The following is a 17,256-nucleotide window of genomic DNA, read 5'->3' as shown; positions in this document are numbered from 1 at the left end:
CCTCATCTGCCTTTGTGACGAATGCGAATTAATACAAATTGCTGCCAACTCGTGTTAACTGCTTTGACTACCTCCTCCTTAGCTGGTGTACAGTGGCTACAGCAAGGAGACCCTTGGTCTGCGGGAGCTGCAACTGAGCGTGCTTAGTGCCGAGTCGCTGAGAGAGAACTGCTACCTGGGCGGCGTCACGCTCAAACTCAAAGACTTCGACCTCAGCAAGGAGACGGTCAATTGGTACAAGCTGACCGCCGTGCCCTACTTCTAGACGACTCCACCTGGGAACAACTCCACTTCTCACCTCTTCAAAAACTCCAGGGATACACCCATATAAGGGCAGCGGAACTGGCCACTCCCCGGGGGGGGGCTTCTAAACTCCACCCCCTTCCTCCTCAAGCTCACCTCATTCCCAAACTCTCTTTGACCCTGTCCAGAAACCCCTCCTACCCCTGAGGGCCGTTCATGTAGATCCTAAAGAATTATAAGCAATATGGTTGTAGCACCGACCTTTCAAATCTACACAAGTGCCTAATGAATAGGGGCAAGGCTAGGGGTTGTTTCTGGGTGTGGGGCCTTTCTCTCACTAATCATGGTTGTTTCCTCATTGAAGCAAACAATCTCCACTTATTTTGTTTGTTCCTAAACTATAACACGAGAGCTGTAATGTTTTGTACATTTTGACATTAGAGGACCAAAATGGCTTACTTTCAGAAGAGTATATATAGATTGACACATTTATTTTTAAAAAAGGGGCTCATTTTTACATGTAACTTTTTTCTACATAGACAAATAGGAAGCGTCTGGTTTCCTGCTAAGCTAGCTGGGGATGTGTCCGTCTCAAACCAGACTCCAGGAAAGAGAGTGATCTTGTGTTTCCCAATCACGTGCCAAAAGAACTGATGATGATGGCAAACCACTCTTCCAAAGGGGAACCGAACAGGGTGCCTTGTGTGTGTTCACAATCTCTACTACGCTCCACTTTAACCTTATCACAGTATATTTGATAGAAATTGTGATACCCCAATTGAAAAAGAAATCTATTCTGTCAAATAATGTCAACAGTTCTTCCACTGTGAGCGGGGTTCAGTACTAGCACCAGAAGGTGTTGGAACGATCAGCTCCAACTTGTCTGCACACCACCATGTCTTTTTAATGGTAATTACTTGACTCCTTTTCGGGATTTGTATCACGAACACACTCTTGTTGTGCATTTGATGATGTAGGATAAGTTTGCCTCTAAACACTGATCTAAGGTCAGATGTTATATCGCCACCTATTGGTTTAAGGTTAGAATTTGGGGTGGGGTAAGCTGATCCTAGATCTGTGCTGTAGGGGTAACTTGACCTGGAGCCATATGGACAAAAAAAGGGAAAGACATCCAGGGCAAGAGATACGCTGCTTCCTCTGAGCCGAGTACAAAACTAAAGATGAAATAATGAATTTATCCTGGAGGGGTTTTAAAGAGAATATCAACAAAGACAAATAGTGACGATCCACTATTTTAATGACTGTAAAAAAAATAAACATGCCGAGTTTGTATTATTAACATGGCCAGTTATTTATTCGTAATTGGTTACCTTAACCAGAATGAATCGGTGTGTACTGTAATCCCTTCTTTCCTAAAGCGAATTAAATGTTTTTTGAACAAAGACTAAAGTTCATTGTGTTTTTTTGTTATTTATGTTGGCAAAGGGCCAATCGAATCAGTGATATTGACTGTCATTGATAATTGTACGTCTTATTTTGTATTTCTATGCACCTGATGGTCTCTTTTCTAAATCAAATGTCATTTGTCACATGCGCTGAATGCTGGCAATGCAGTTAAAAAATACGTGTTAAAGTATTTACTAAAATAATCTTTAAATAAAAATTAAGGAGCAGCAATAAAATAACAGTAGCGAGGCTATATACAGGGGGTACCGGTACAGAGTCAATGTGCGGGGGTACGGGTTAGTCGAGGTAAAGTGACTATTCATGGAAAGTAAGCAGCGTAAAAATGGGGGGAAGAACAATGCAAATAGTCCGAGTAGCCATTTGATTAGATGTTCAGGATTCTTATTTAGATGGAAAAGTCAGTGAAAAGCATTCTTATGACATAGCCAAAAAAACAGTACCACACATTTGGCCGAAAATATAAGGTTGTTTGAGAATGGTTGTGTTTCTCCAGCGCCATCCCTCACCTTTACAGCCAATCTAGTGGCGGGGCTGCAGTTCAGTTGTCTGAAAACTGTGCGGGATTGTGGCTTTCTACTCAGGCGCATTTGACGTAATTTCCCACACTCAGGCGCAAAATTGTTGTTTCAATCGCGTGGGGGCATTCATGTTCATTTCGAATATTTTCAAAGAACCGGATTATTTTGCTCTGTTCACCTAAAAGTCGTTCATTTGGTTCACAAACGGCTCTTCGTTCACTAATGCTTAGAAAATGCCCTAAAACCATGAACACATTCTAAATCTGCAATTTAAAGTCTAAAACGTTGCTTACCGTTATATAACGTGAAACGTGATTTAAAATAAGTGTTTACCTGATCAAATTATTAGATTGCCTGTAAAAAAAGAGAAACCACCTTCACTATATTGTTGCTGCACTGAGGAATTACCATTTTAAGACGATGTTTGTATCATTTATATCCAGATAATAGATGTCTGGAGCTCAAAAATCAATATTAACAGCCCAGATTGAACAAGTTTAGTTATAACAATCTTTGATTAACAGTATGCAAATCAGTGAGCCAAATGAACAACTCCCTTGGTTCCCAACGTTCACCAAAAGAGCTGTTCGTTCACGAACGACCAGCCATCCAAGGCTCTCTCTTTCTCTACTGCTATTATGGGTCGCATGCACGCTCCCGGGTAAGCTTTATTTTCACCGTACAAAACAGCTTTTTAAACATCAGTTATTAAATATATTTACCATTTATGCAATGGGAATATATTATCTACACATGACATCCACATTGAACCGTCTAAATCGCCCCAGTCCCAATAAATTAAGAGTTTAAACATTGCCCCATTTAGCAAGCTAACTTAGCCAGCTACAAGCTAGTTACAGCCAGTCGTATAACTGGTTACTGCTAGCTAACGTTATTTAGCCAACACACTTCCCTGCGAGATGATGTAAAGTCAGCAATCTAAGGTATCCATCACACAAACACTTTATCACTAGCATATAACGTTATGAACTAACGGTAACTCCCTGTTTTCTTTTCAATGTAGTCTTGTCTCAATGGGGCCATTTTAGCTAACGTTAGGGTGTTATAGTGGTAAAATAAACATTGTTTTTAGGGCTGAACGGAGCATACCAAATGACACAACAGACTCAGAAGCACAGTGTGGTCAGATTTTTAAAATTTCACTTTTATTTTTATCAGATTTTTTAAATTTAATCAGGTAGGCCAGTTGAAAACAAGTTATCATTTAAAACTGCGACCCGGCCCCAGATAAAGCAAAGCATTGCGACAAAAACTACAGTGGGATAAACAAAACGTACAGTCAATAACACAATAGAAAAATCTAAATGCAGTGTGTGTGTAACAGTATAATTTTAGACCGTCCCCTCGCCCATCAAGGTCTCAGAGCAAGTGACGTCACCAATTGAAACGCTATTTAGCTAGCTAGCAGTTTCACATCCCGTTACATGTGCAAAAGTAAGATTAGGGAGGTAAGGCAATAATTTATAGGCCATAGTGGCGAAGTAATAACAATTGAGCATTTAACACTGACTGGAGTGATAGATGTGCAGATGATGATGTGCAAGCAGAGATACTGTGTTGCAAAAGAGCAAACAAGAAATATATGGGGATGGGGTAGTTGGGTGGACTATTTACAGATGGGCTGTGTACAGGTGCAGTGATCGGTAAGCTGCTCTGACAGCTGATGCTTATAGTTAGTGAGGGAGATATAAGTCTCCAGCTTCAGTGACCTTTGCAGTTCGTTCCAGTCGTTGGCAGCAGAGAACTGTAAGGAAAGGCGGCTAAAGGTGGAGTTTGCTTTGGGGATGACCAGTGAAATATACTTGCTGGAGCGTGTGCTACGGGTGGGTGTTGCTATGGGGACCAGTAAACTGCGACGGCGGGCTTTACCAAGCAAAGACTTCTAGATGACCTGGATCCAGTGGGTTTGGCGACGGATATGTCGCGAGGGCATACAGGTCGCAATGGTGGGTAGTATATAGCACTGTGATAGACTACTTCCAATTTGCTGAGTAGAGTGTTGGAGACACAGGTCAATGGCAAAGCCTTTTCCAAAAATAGCACCAAAATGACAGACTGGACTCTGACTAACAAACATAAACTGGGTGTCGATGTCGATGTCGATGTCGACATGTGTTTCGAGCCCTAGCTGAATGCTGATTGGCTGAAAGAACAGACTTTAGCCGTGGCATATTGTCCATAAACCACACCTCCTTCGGCCTTACAGCTTAATTATATAACTGGTGGGTCTAATCCTGAATGCTGATAGGTTAAAAGTGCATTTCAGACGGTGTCTATTCCACAAGTTAACACCGGGTAAATCTATGACGTTAAAATTCCTATTTACTCTGTTCCATCTGACTGCGCAATCCACTGTCTCATCAGCTCAGGCAGGGAAGTTTATAAAGTTGATCTCCACTATTATAAAAACCATGTAGACATTCTCACATTATTTTTAGAGTAATATTTAGTTTTCAACAGCAGAAATTTGTATATACTTTCTCCAACATTGTTTCCATATTCAAATTCATTCTCCAACTGTCCCATAGTAATGAATGCGTACTGGTCAGGGCGAGAGAAAGAATGCAAGCAGCGTTTCTGAGCCAGTTGAAATCATGAATCAGTTTTATGTGCAAAGAAAAGTAAATTAAAAAAAGGGAAAACGAAACGCAGCTAGTTTGCCGTTTTCCAGCGTCAGTTTGAAGTGATTGTGTTACTGTAGCTGTGTTGTTGGCTAGCTCCTCTGAACAACATTGTCCTGACAAGTGAGCATATTTTCTATGCTAGGTGAAATCGTGCCTCATTAGCTCATTGTTATGGATGTATCCACATACATGTCACTAGAAAACAGCTTAAACAAATGCAGCTTCTGTTGTTATTCTGTCTGCACTGTTTGACGTGACTGTAAGTTAGCCGTAGTTGGCTAGCTAGCAAGCAAGGGATAATAGCGTTGCCAGCCAGTATGGCAATGGAACATTTAGAACCAACAACTGGGTCGTGTCCATAGATACAGAACAAAAAGACTGGCAAATGTGTTAAATTATAACCACGGTATGAAAGGGATAATCAACTCGGGGCTCTATGCGTTTTCTGGTTAATAATACAACTCCCATGGGTGGAAGGTCAGTTCCACTCCGCTAGCGCGTTGTGGAACACACCTTCCACGTCGTTCATTATTTTCCATGGAACGCATCCCTTATGAAACTCATATCTCAAGAAAGGAATGTCCTATCAACATGATAGTTTCAGGGGTTATACAATATTATGTGCATGTTAAAATGGAATATAATGAAATATACATATGCAAATTGGCTGTTAATTTATGCACATATTGTAAGTATGCAATAAAATCATTGACAATTGCTAGGTTTCCATCTAATTGGTGACAGATTTTCATACGAATATTGTAAAACCTGCATAATGAAAATATATGCATTTCCCCACCAGTGTTTCCACCAAATGGACTTGTTGGAATAAAAATAAGTGTGATTATAGACAAAATGTAATTTCCTACTCCCAAGTTTTCATTTCATTGCATTTTCAACTCCTCTGATAGTTTGGTCACAAAACTGTTGCATTAAACAGCAAATGTGCCTACTCTGGTCCTGGCACATGTTCTCTATCCAACAGCTTGCAGAAACAATGCGGGTAGGCTCATCTACATGATGAGAATATTATAGATAGGAGCAAGAATATCTTTATTTGTCAAATGGCAGTCAAGCTTCTATCATCATGTCACCAGAATAAGACCCCCATATTTATTGGAAAGGAGCATCAATATCACCATGCCCTTTCACCACCCTGTGACATTCATCATAACTTATTTCATCTGTAGCCTAATAAACTGCATGGTTTCCCAATTCAGAGGAACAATTTGATATGAAGCAATTGAAACTGAGGTTTAAATTGATTATAGTGAATTTTTGTTTCACCAAATCGAGCGAGAGAGGGAGTCTTGAGAATGCAGTGAGAGGAGAAAACGGCCCACTCTATCCCTCAGCTAATGTTAGCTAGCTAGCTAAACGGCTTGTTAGCCACCTACTCGCGGTAAACCTATGATCGCTTCAACAATTCAGCATGAAATCTTTATAGCAGCATATTAAAATGCTACCAAGAACCTGAGCTTTGTAGTGATATACGTTTTTGTATATGGTCACAGTGAGGATGAATGCTTGTTTGTTGCTTACATTCTCACTCAGACGATTTTTGCACTTGCTCCATAAAACTCCTTCCAGAAGTCAGTCAACTTGTCTTCTTCGAGTTGATACTCTAATAGTTTGATTGAACAATATGACATCTACAGAAATGGACGAATCTGAAAACAGTATTTTCAGGAGAGCCCGAAAAGTGGTTGTCAGAAGCGTCAAACCGCTCTGATTGAGCTTGCTCCCCCGAATCAGAGATGCTCACAAATGGTTTATCAGACAACACTGACATTTACAATATTTTGTTATTCACAACATATTACGGAAGATTTTTGTAAAAAAATATTTACATTTAATTCAGTTAATAAAATGGTATTGTCTGAAGAGATAGAGAAGATGCATACGGTGTATAATTCAAGGCTATCTTAGTTCGTGCAGGTGACTGACCTCCTCCTCAGTCAGACCAATTGGCAGAACTGATAGAATATGTTCTGGAAGTCAACTTCTTGATGCACCCATCCCGTTTGCGGGATCATTTTCGTCAACCACCGCAGAATTGCAGAGCGCCAAATTCAAATTAAATCACTAAAAATATTTAATTTTCATGAAATCACAAGTGCAATATAGCAAAACACAGTTTAGCTTGTTGTTAATCCACCTGGTGGGTCAGATTTCAATAAAGCTTTTCGGCGAAAGCATACCAAGCGTTTATGTAAGCACATCTCTCTCAGTAGGAAAAGTATTGCAAACAGATATTAGCCAAGTAGATTGGTCACGAAAGTCAGAAAAGCAATAAATTAAATCGCTTACCTTTGATAATCTAGAGACTCCCAGTTACACAATAAATGTTCATTTTGTTCCATAAATATTATTTTTATATCTAAAATAACTCCTTTTGGTTGGCGCGTTATGTTCAGAAATCAACAGGCTCGAGCGGTCATGACATCGCAGACTAAAATTCCAAATAGTATCTGTAATGTTTGTAGAAACATGCCAAACGTTTTTTTATAATCAATCCAAGGTTTGTTTTTACAATATATAATCAATCGTATATAAACCGGGAATGTAGCTTCTTCAGAGAGAGAGAGAGGAAAATGAATGCTCTAAGCTGTTGCGCATACAAAACGCTGCTGGCACTCGGCCATACAATGATGCGATGTGATCTTTCTTGCTCATTTTCTCAAAATAAAAGCTTGAAACTATGTCTAAAGACTGTTCACACCATGGGGAAACCATAGGAAAAGGAATCTGGTTGATATCCCTTTAAATGGAGCAAAGGCAGGCTATGGAACATGGAGCTTTCAAAATAGAAGCCACTTACTGGTTTGATTTTCCTTAGGTTTTCGCCTGCAATATCAGTTCTGTTATACTCACAGACAATATTTTGACAGTTTTGGAAACTTTAGAGTGTTTTCTATCCTAGTCTGACAATTATATGCATATTCTAGATTCTGGGCCTGAGAAATAGGCAGTTTAATATGGGTACGTTTTTTCATCCAAACATCAAAATACTGCCCCCGACACTCAAGAGGTTTTAAGAAGGGAGACATTGCTCAGTTTCCTGGTTAACCAGTCACTTGCAGGAACCAACCCCATGAACAATGCCTATGTAGCTTTTTTATATGTGGTCCTTCTGTAGCTCAGTTGGTAGAGCATGGCGCTTGTAACGCCAGGGTAGTGGGTTCGATTCCCGGGACCACCCATACGTAAAATGTATGCACACATGACTGTAAGTCGCTTTGGATAAAAGCGTCTGCTACATGGCATATTATTTTTATTATTTATTATATAGCAGTAAATAAGAGGACTGAAGGGACCGCCCTGGAGGAGCTTGTGACAGACTTGTACATGTGTTGTAACCTCTACAATAACTGATAATAAATAGTGATTATTCATTGAATATAAATAGTAATTGAATATTGGCTTCAGGTGTCTCTGGTGTTGAATTTCCACCACAATATCATGATTAATAAAGTGAGCACCAGAATCAAACCGTATTCCCGGTCAGCGTTCAGATTTTGTCACGTGAACTAACACCCTACAAACGTTAGTATTTGACAGACTCAGTCTTATCACCATCTCGGTCGGTTCACTGAATTTGTAGCCAACAATGAATTGCACCGCACACAAACATTTTTCAACCTGTTTGCTGCCAGTTTAGCTACTTATAAATTGCCCAACTAATGTGAATGCCATGTCTGTTGCAGAAAGGGCTTGTCCCAGTCGGCGCTGCCTTACAGGCGAAGTGTCCCCACTGTAAGTACAACGGTTCATCAGTATTGTTGGGTCAATATTGGTCTGCTGTATACTATACGAGTGGATGTAGGCAGCTAGTGTCTACATAAGACTGGTAAGTAAGCCTTCGGTAAGAAGGTGAGTGGACACCTACCTGATGGTAGGGAAGTCAAATGAATGGGCTGCTGTAGATATGGGAGTTCTTTCTAGAGCACCCGGTTAAATTGTGAATAAGAGCATTTTTGTAATCTCAAAATGGTTCCACTAGTGAGAAATGTGTGATTATTGAAAAAAATCTTGCTTCATTTACTATCATCCTAAATTAAGATATTGAATTATTACGCTAGTTTCCAGCATGTGGACAGTATGTGTTACTGCAAGCTGACGTTTTGACCACATTGAATTAGGGAGAATTGCACATCCTTTTTACCTCAGATTGGTGATGTTAGTAAAAGGTTGTAGTCAACATGATGACACAAGATCAATTGCATAATCCATATCTTTGGTTTTGTACAGTTAATTTTGTCATATGTGGTGGAGGTAGCGGGTCTTAGAACGCAGCTATCCTTTGTGTCTCAAATCAAATTTATTTATATAGACCTTTGTACATCAGCTGATATCTCAAAGTGCTGTACAGAAACCCAGCCTAAAACCCCAAACAGCAAGCAATGCAGGTGTAGAAGCACGGTGGCTAGGAAAAACTCCCTAGAAAGGCCAAAACCTAGGAAGAAACCTAGAGAGGAACCAGGCTATGTGGGGTGGCCAGTCCTCTTCTGGCTGTGCCGGGTGGAGATTATAACAGAACATGGCCAAGATGTTCAAATGTTCATAAATGACCAGCATGGTCGTATAATAATAAGGCAGAACAGTTGAAACTGGAGTAGCAGCACGGTCAGGTGGACTGGGAACAGCAAGGAGTCATCATGTCAGGTCGTCCTGGGGCATGGTCCTAGGGCTCAGGTCAGTTGAAACTGGAGCAGCAGCACGGCCAGGTGGACTGGGGACAGCAAGGAGTCATCATGTCAGGTAGTCCTGGGGCATGGTCCTAGGGCTCAGGTCCTCCGAGAGAGAGAAAGAAAGAGAGAAGGAGAGAATTAGAGAACGCACACTTAGATTCACACAGGACACCGAATAGGACAAGAGAAGTACTCCAGATATAACAAACTGACCCTAGCCCCCCGACACAAACTACTGCAGCATAAATACTGGAGGCTGAGACAGGAGGGGTCAGGAGACACTGTGGCCCCATCCGATGACACCCCCGGACAGGGCCAAACAGGAAGGATATAACCCCACCCACTTTGCCAAAGCACAGCCCCCACACCACTAGAGGGACATCTTCAACCACCAACTTACCTTCCTGAGACAAGGCTGAGTATAGCCCATAAAGATCTCCGCCATGGCACAAACCAAGGGGGGCGCCAACCCAGACAGGATGACCACATCAGTGAATCAACCCACTCAGGTGACGCACCCCTTCCAGGGACGGCATGAGAGAGCCCCAGTAAGCCAGTGACTCAGCCCCTGTAATAGGGTTAGAGGCAGAGAATCCCAGTGGAAAGAGGGGAACCGGCCAGGCAGAGACAGCAAGGGCGGTTCGTTGCTCCAGAGCCTTTCCGTTCACCTTCCCACAGAGCCTTTCCGTTCACCTTCCCACTCCTGGGCCAGACTACACTCAATCATATGACCCACTGAAGAGATGAGTCTTCAGTAAAGACTTAAAGGTTGAGACCAAGTTTGCGTCTCTGACATGTAGAGGCAGACCGTTCCATAAAAATTGAGCTCTATAGGAGAAAGCCCTACCTCCAGCTGTTTGCTTAGAAATTCTAGGGACAATTAGGAGGCCTGCGTCTTGTGACCGTAGCGTACGTGTAGGTATGTACGGCAGGACCAAATCAGAGAGATGGGTAGGAGCAAGCCCATGTAATGCTTTGTAGGTTAGCAGTAAAACCTTGAAATCAGCCCTTGCTTTGACAGGAAGCCAGTGTAGAGAGGCTAGCACTGGAGTAATATGATCACATTTTTTGGTTCTAGTCAGGATTCTAGCAGCCGTATTTAGCACCAACTGAAGTTTATTTAGTGCTTTATCCGGGTAGCCGGAAAGTAGAGCATTGCAGTAGTCTAACCTAGAAGTGACAAAAGCATGGATTCATTTTTCTGCATCATTTTTGGACAGAAAGTTTCTGATTTTTGCAATGTTACATAGATGGAAAAAAGCTGTCCTTAAAATGGTCTTGATATGTTCTTCAAAAGAGAGATCAGGGTCCAGAGTAACGCCGAGGTCCTTCAGTTTTATTTGAGACGACTGTACAACCATTAAGATTAATTGTCAGATTCAACAGAAGATCTCTTTGTTTCTTGGGACCTAGAACAAGCATCTCTTTTTTGTCCGAGTTTAAAAGTAGAAAGTTTGCAGCCAACCACTTCCTTATGTCTGAAACACATGCTTCTAGCAAGGGCGATTTTGGGGCTTCACCATGTTTAATTGAAATGTACAGCTGTGTGTCATCCGCATAGCAGTGAAAGTTAACATTATGTTTTCGAATAACATCCCCAAGAGGTAAAATATATAGTGAAAACAATAGTGGTCCTAAAACGGAACCTTGAGGAACACCGAAATTTACAGTTGATTTGTCAGAGGACAAACCATTCACAGAGACAAACTGATATCTTTCCGAAAGATAAGATCTAAACCAGGCCAGAACTTGTCCGTGTAGACCAATTTGGGTTTCCAATCTCCAAAATAATGTGGTGATCGATGGTATCAAAAGCAGCACTAAGGTCTAGGAGCACGAGGACAGATGCAGAGCCTCGGTCCGATGCCATTAAAATGTAATTTACCACCTTCACAAGTGCCGTCTCAGTGCTATGATGGGGTCTAAAACCAGACTGAAGCATTTCGTATACATTGTTTGTCTTCAGGAAGGCAGTAAGTTGCTGCGCAACAGCCTTTTCTAACATTTTTGAGAGGAATGGAAGATTCGATATAGGCCGATAGTTTTTTCTATTTTCTGGGTCAAGGTTTGGCTTTTTTAAGAGAGGCAAATGGCAAAGATAATTCTGGGTGGTCTCTATAAAAGTTGCTCACCGCACACCAATACAAATTATCACTCAGACAGCCAACCCTTTTGTAAATAAGAATTCCATTTTTTAAAACTACATTCATGTGGATGCCACCATGATTATGGATAATCCTGAATGACTCGTGAATAATGAGTGAGAAAGTTAAAGTTAGACAAATATCATACCCCCCCCAACAAAAAAAAAATAACCTCCCTTGTTATTGTAATGGTGAGATGTTAGTCTTGGGAGTTGTGATATTTGTGCGTCTAACTTTTTACAGAAATGTTTAGAAACCCATTATATGTTATTATATTATTGTGATAGTTTGTGTATTGGTGTGCGGTCAGCAACTTTTATAGAGAAACCGCCCAGATAATATTCACATTTTTGGTAACTTCAGTATTCGCTTGGAAGAGTCCACAGACCCACTCCAAAATGATTTTGGAGCCATCGTCGACTCAGTGTGTTTTGTCCAACATGTCTCCAGGCCTACGCATTGCCACAGTCAATCCCTGGATTTAGTTTTGTCCTGTGGAATAAATATTGGGAATTTAAATGTTTTTGCAATCGCAACAAATAATCTACTCAGACCCCAACCAAGGATTTTCAAAAGACACTATATAAATTCTCGGACAACCCAAAGGATTCCCTTCCAGACTCCCTCCACCTACCCAAGGACGTTGGAGTAAAATAATAATAATGCTGATTGGTTAAAACCGCATTCCACAAGTTAGCACCGGCTAAATATCTGACATTAAAATGTCTATTTACTCTGTTCCATCTAAATCGCACCTCATTAGCTCATTGTTATGGATGTATCAAAATAAATTTCACTAGAGAACAGCGTAAACAAATGCAAATGCGGCTACTTTGCTGTTATTCTGGCTGCAGAACGTGACTAAGTTAGCCATAGTTGGCTAGCTAGCAAGCAAGGGATAAGAACGTTGCCAGCCAGTATGGCAATGGAACATTTAGAACAAAACAACTGGGTCGCGTCCATAGATACAGAACAAAATGACTGAACCGATAGAATGAACGAAGCCGGTGTTAGGAGGATATATTGGCACGGTTTGCCAGCCCTCGACTAACAACACCTGTGCCAATATATCCTCCAAACACTGGCTTCACGGGCATTATCACTTAAGAAATACCCTAGATGCAGTCGCACCTCTAAAAACAAAAATAATTTGTCACAAGAAATGAGCTCCCTGCTATACAGAAAATACCCGAGCCCTGAAGCAAGCTTCCAGAAAATTGCAATGGAAGAGGCGCTCCACCAAACTGGAAGTGTTCTGACTATCTTGGAAAGATAGTACCGTGCAATATCAAAGGGCCCTCACTGCTGCTCAATCAGCCTACTTTTCCAACCTAATTGAGTATCAAAGGGCCCTCACTGCTTCTCAATCAGCCTACTTTTCCAACCTAATTGAGTAGAATAAAAACAATCAATTTTATTTTTGATATGATCACAAAGCTAACTAAAAATCAGTATTCCCCAAGAGAGGATGGCCTTCAGCAGTGTTGAATTCATGAACTTCTTAGACAAAAAGATAATTTGCTTTCTAATTATGGACTCTTCTTTGAATCTGCGTATTTCTCCAAAACTCAATTGCCCGAGTCTGCCAAGAACTGCCAGGGCCTAAGATCAATCGAGACAATCAAGTTTTTAAATCACATATCTCTCGATACATTCACAAACATAGCCATAGCCTCTAAACCTTCCAGCTGCCTACTGGACTCTATTTCAAATAAACTACTGAAAGAGCTACTTCCTGTGCTTGGCCCTCCTATGTTGAAGATGCTAAACAGCTCACTTTCCTCCGGATGTATACCAAACTCACAAAAAGTGGCAGTAAATGCCAAACCTTGACATGGATTTTTTTTTAAGTATCAGCCTATATGGAATCTCCAATTCCTCTCAAAAAAAATGCTGTTGCGTAGTCCTTCCTGAAGACAAATAATGTATATGAATAGTTGCTGGTTCAAATCCCAGAGGAGGCAAGGTGGAAAAATCTGCCATTCTGCCCTTGAGCAAGGCAGTTAACCCCCAACTGTTCATCAGGCAGAATGATCTTGATCAATGAGATTATTTTGGAAAAAATTATGATAGCATGTATATTATTTTATTTGTGCATATTGTAAAAAATAAATTAAACAACTCACCATTTTCTAATTGCCTGGTTTCATGGGTAACTAGCCACAGGAGTTTATAAGCCACGAAGCCTTCTGAAAGTACTGCTAAATTTAGTTTGGTGGACATTCTTCTGTAATTGGTGAGTATGGAGCCAATAATTAACTCCGTACGGGAGCTTCACACACCTGGTTACAGAATGTGGCTAGGCGTTACACTGGTTGGAGCTTAGATTGCTCATTTCCTGGTCTGCTCGCTGAACCCAGACTCCAAGTATATATGAAAAGGTTTGTCAATCCAGGCATGGATGATGTCAGTGTACTCCTTATAATCGGGAGTAGCTATCCTTCCAAGCATGGATTAAGGAACATTTTCATATCCGTTTTCGGTCTGGGTGAGGTCATCATCGATGAAAAGTCAGCCCTCCTCATGTTCCGGCCTTCAATGGCATAACACTCTTATGGTGTTCTCTTCCAGTGGCTGAAGCTGACATCTGATGATGTCAAGGAACAGATCTTCAAGCTGGCCAAGAAGGGATTGACCCCATCTCAGATTGGTAAGTGCAACAATAGCAAATACCAGCTGACGGTCCATGAATGAGAGCTTTATCTATTCATTGTTGTTGAATTGTCATCTTTGGGTGAGTTCTGAATAAAGCTGGATTTAGGCTAACAGGGGTGCCTGTCTGTTTCCTCATGGGCAAACTGCTTTGGTGTCATGCCAAACAGAAAGGTATCCAACCATGATTACGGTCATTTCTCTTGACTGTCCAGTTGACTCTGTCCCTTCCTTCCTCCCCCTCTCTGTCCAGGTGTCATTCTGAGGGACTCCCACGGTGTGGCCCAGGTGCGGTTTGTCACCGGGAACAAGATTCTGAGGATCCTCAAGACCAAGGGCCTGGCCCCAGATCTTCCCGAGGACCTGTACCACCTCATCAAGAAGGCTGTGGCTGTCAGGAAGCATCTGGAGAGGAACAGAAAGGTGAGCAGGCTCACATAACATAACATAGGCTATGATGGCACACTTTGAAAATACATCCTTCCTTGAGGTAGGCCAATGACTGATTTAATATGGCTTGATGGGTGAAATCTAGTTGTAACATTTCAGTGTTTACTTCAAGGCAGGGAGGATGATATTTTCATAAGCCGTATTTTATTCAGAACGCTGTCCCTTTAAGCGAGCTAGCAACCTTTCGGTTACTTGCCCAACGCTCTAACCACTAGGCTTCCTGCCGCCCGTCCAAGATAATCCATCCACCTGACAGGTGTGGCATATCAAGAAGCTGATTAAACAGCGTGAACATTACACAGGTGCACCGTGTGTTGGGGACAATAAAAGGCTAGTCTAAAATGTTCAGTTTATCACACAACACAATGCCACAGATGTCTCAAGTTTTGAGGGACTGTGCAATTGATATGCTAACTGCAGGAATGTCCATCAGAGCTGTTGCCGGATAATTTAATGTTTAATTCTCTACCATAAGCCTCGTCCAACCTCGTTTTAGAGAATTTGGCAGTACAACCTTCCTGCCTCACAATCACAGACCACCTGTATCGTGTGGGCGAGCGGTTTGCTGATGTCAACGTTGTGAGCAGAGTGCCCCATGGTGGCGATGGGGTTATGGTATGGGCAGGCATAAGCTACGGACAACGGTCAAAATGGCATTTTATCGATGGCAATTTTAATAAACAGATACCGTGACGAGATCCTGAGGCCCATTGTTGTGCTATTCATCCGCCCCCATCACCTTATGTTTCAGCATGATAATGCACGGCCCCATGTTGCAAGTCTCTGTTCCCAATTCCAGGAAGCTGAAAATGCCGCAGTTCTTCCATGGCCTGCATACTCACAAGACATGTCACCCACTAAGCATGTTTAGGATGCTCTGGATCAACGTGTATGACAGCGTGTTCCAGTTCCCACCAATATCCAGGAACTTGGCACAAACATTGAAGAGGAGTGGGACAACATTCCACAGGCCACAATCAACAGCCCGATCAACTCTATGCAAAGGAAATGTGTCGCGCTGCATGAGGCAAATGGTGGTCACACCAGATACTGACTGGTTTTCTGATCTACGCTCCTAGCTTTTTTTAAGGTATCTGTGACCAGCAGATGCATATCTGTATTCCCAGTCATGTGAAATTAATAGATTAGGGACTAATCACACTCATCTCATATGTATATACTGTACTCGATACCATCTACTGTATGCTGCTCTGTACCATCACTCATTCATATATCCTTATGTACATGTTCCTTATCCCCTTACACTGTGTATAAGACAGTTTTGGAATTGTTAGTTAGATTACTTGTTGGTTATCACTGCATTGTCGGAACTAGAAGCACAAGCATTTCGCTACACTCGCATTAACATCTGCTAACCATGTGTATGTGACAAATAAAATTTGATTTGATTTGATTTTAATGAATTCATTTCAATTGACTGATTTCCTCATATGAACTGTAACTCAATAAAATCAATGAAATTGTTGCATGTTGCGTTTTATATTTTTGTTCAGTATATTTACATCTGATGGCCGAAGTGACCCCCATCTCACAATCGTCAAAAGTGTCATCAGGCCGACCGATGTAAACACGTTTTTGTCTTTCACAAGATGTGTTAAATTGAGCCATATCAGGGACAGCACTCTCCTGTCTGGGTCTGGTGTTTTTGTACTGCATGTGGGGATGAGTCATGTGTGCACTCTTTAAGAATAGCTTGTTAAACTACTTTGTTTCTAGAGATGCTAATGTCTGTACCCCTGTTTTTTTTTCAGGACAAAGATGCCAAGTTCCGCCTGATTCTCACCGAGAGCAGGATCCACAGACTGGCCCGTTACTACAAGACCAAGAGAGTACTTGCTCCCAACTGGAAGTAGTATGTACCAGTAAACACAATTACTGCTCTTTTGTATGGCAAACATAGTCTGCCATACTTAATTAAGCTCAAATTGCTTCATAACATGTCCATTATATTACTGTACCAGACCTCTGTCTATGCCATTTAATTTGGTCGCTATGACTCCTGCACAATTCTATGTCCTACTCTTTGTCCTGTAAGAGCTGAGATATTTCTGTTGTGCCAGAGGAATGCTGGAGGTCAATTATCAGAGTGGCTGCACTGCCATCTCTGCCAGTCCCCTTCATATAGCACTGTATTATACACTATAACCATGGTTTATTTCTGGGTTGTCTGATCTTGGGTCAAATATAACTAATTAGAATGGTAGTCATTATTTAAAAAATATAAAAAATGTTGAAGTGGGGTGCCCTGATTTGTGTTGTAAATTGAAACGCAAAGCAGTTCTTTGTATTCTCTTCATGCTTGGTTAGGTGATTCACTTTTGGTTTGTGAGAGTATTAATTGCGTTTTCCTGTCTCTAATAATTTCCTTTATGTTTTTTCTCCAGCGAGTCCTCGACAGCTTCTGCTTTGGTGGCATAATCATCATCAAGTTTTGGATAAATAAATAATTGGGATTCAAATATTT

General features: G+C 41.4%; 2 protein-coding genes across 2 annotated transcripts in view; both read left to right on the top strand.

The window, feature by feature from the left end:
• The window catches only part of LOC124039562 (phosphatidylinositol 4-phosphate 3-kinase C2 domain-containing subunit alpha-like), a 54,760-nt gene extending 53,112 nt beyond the window's left edge, over positions 1-1,648 (top strand). Inside the window, exon 33 of the mRNA XM_046355665.1 lies at positions 83-1,648. Coding sequence (XP_046211621.1) covers positions 83-265 — 183 coding nt within the window. The 3' untranslated portion in view covers positions 266-1,648. The remainder of the gene's footprint in view (positions 1-82) is intronic.
• A 1,092-nt stretch (positions 1,649-2,740) lies between these two features.
• On the top strand, positions 2,741-17,253 carry LOC124039554 (40S ribosomal protein S13). Its single transcript, XM_046355653.1, has 6 exons — positions 2,741-2,850; positions 8,542-8,590; positions 14,241-14,319; positions 14,575-14,744; positions 16,544-16,644; positions 17,177-17,253. The coding sequence occupies exons 1-6, from the start codon at positions 2,828-2,830 to the stop codon at positions 17,208-17,210; spliced, it is 456 nt and encodes a 151-aa protein (XP_046211609.1). The 5' UTR covers positions 2,741-2,827; the 3' UTR covers positions 17,211-17,253.
• The last annotated feature ends 3 nt before the right edge of the window (positions 17,254-17,256 follow it).

This window comes from Oncorhynchus gorbuscha, linkage group LG01 (genome assembly GCF_021184085.1).
Source record: "Oncorhynchus gorbuscha isolate QuinsamMale2020 ecotype Even-year linkage group LG01, OgorEven_v1.0, whole genome shotgun sequence".
In the NCBI taxonomy this organism is placed as follows: Eukaryota; Metazoa; Chordata; class Actinopteri; order Salmoniformes; family Salmonidae; genus Oncorhynchus; species Oncorhynchus gorbuscha.
This window is presented reverse-complemented; position numbering and strand designations above follow the sequence as displayed.

Excerpts from the sequence above, each read along its gene's own strand:
- LOC124039554 (XM_046355653.1), top strand. The coding sequence starts at position 2,828 with ATGGGTCGCATGCACGCTCCCGG. Across the intron at positions 2,851-8,541 it reads GGTCGCATGCACGCTCCCGG|AAAGGGCTTGTCCCAGTCGG; the intron begins GTAAGCTTTATT and ends TGTCTGTTGCAG. Across the intron at positions 14,745-16,543 it reads ATCTGGAGAGGAACAGAAAG|GACAAAGATGCCAAGTTCCG; the intron begins GTGAGCAGGCTC and ends TTTTTTTTTCAG.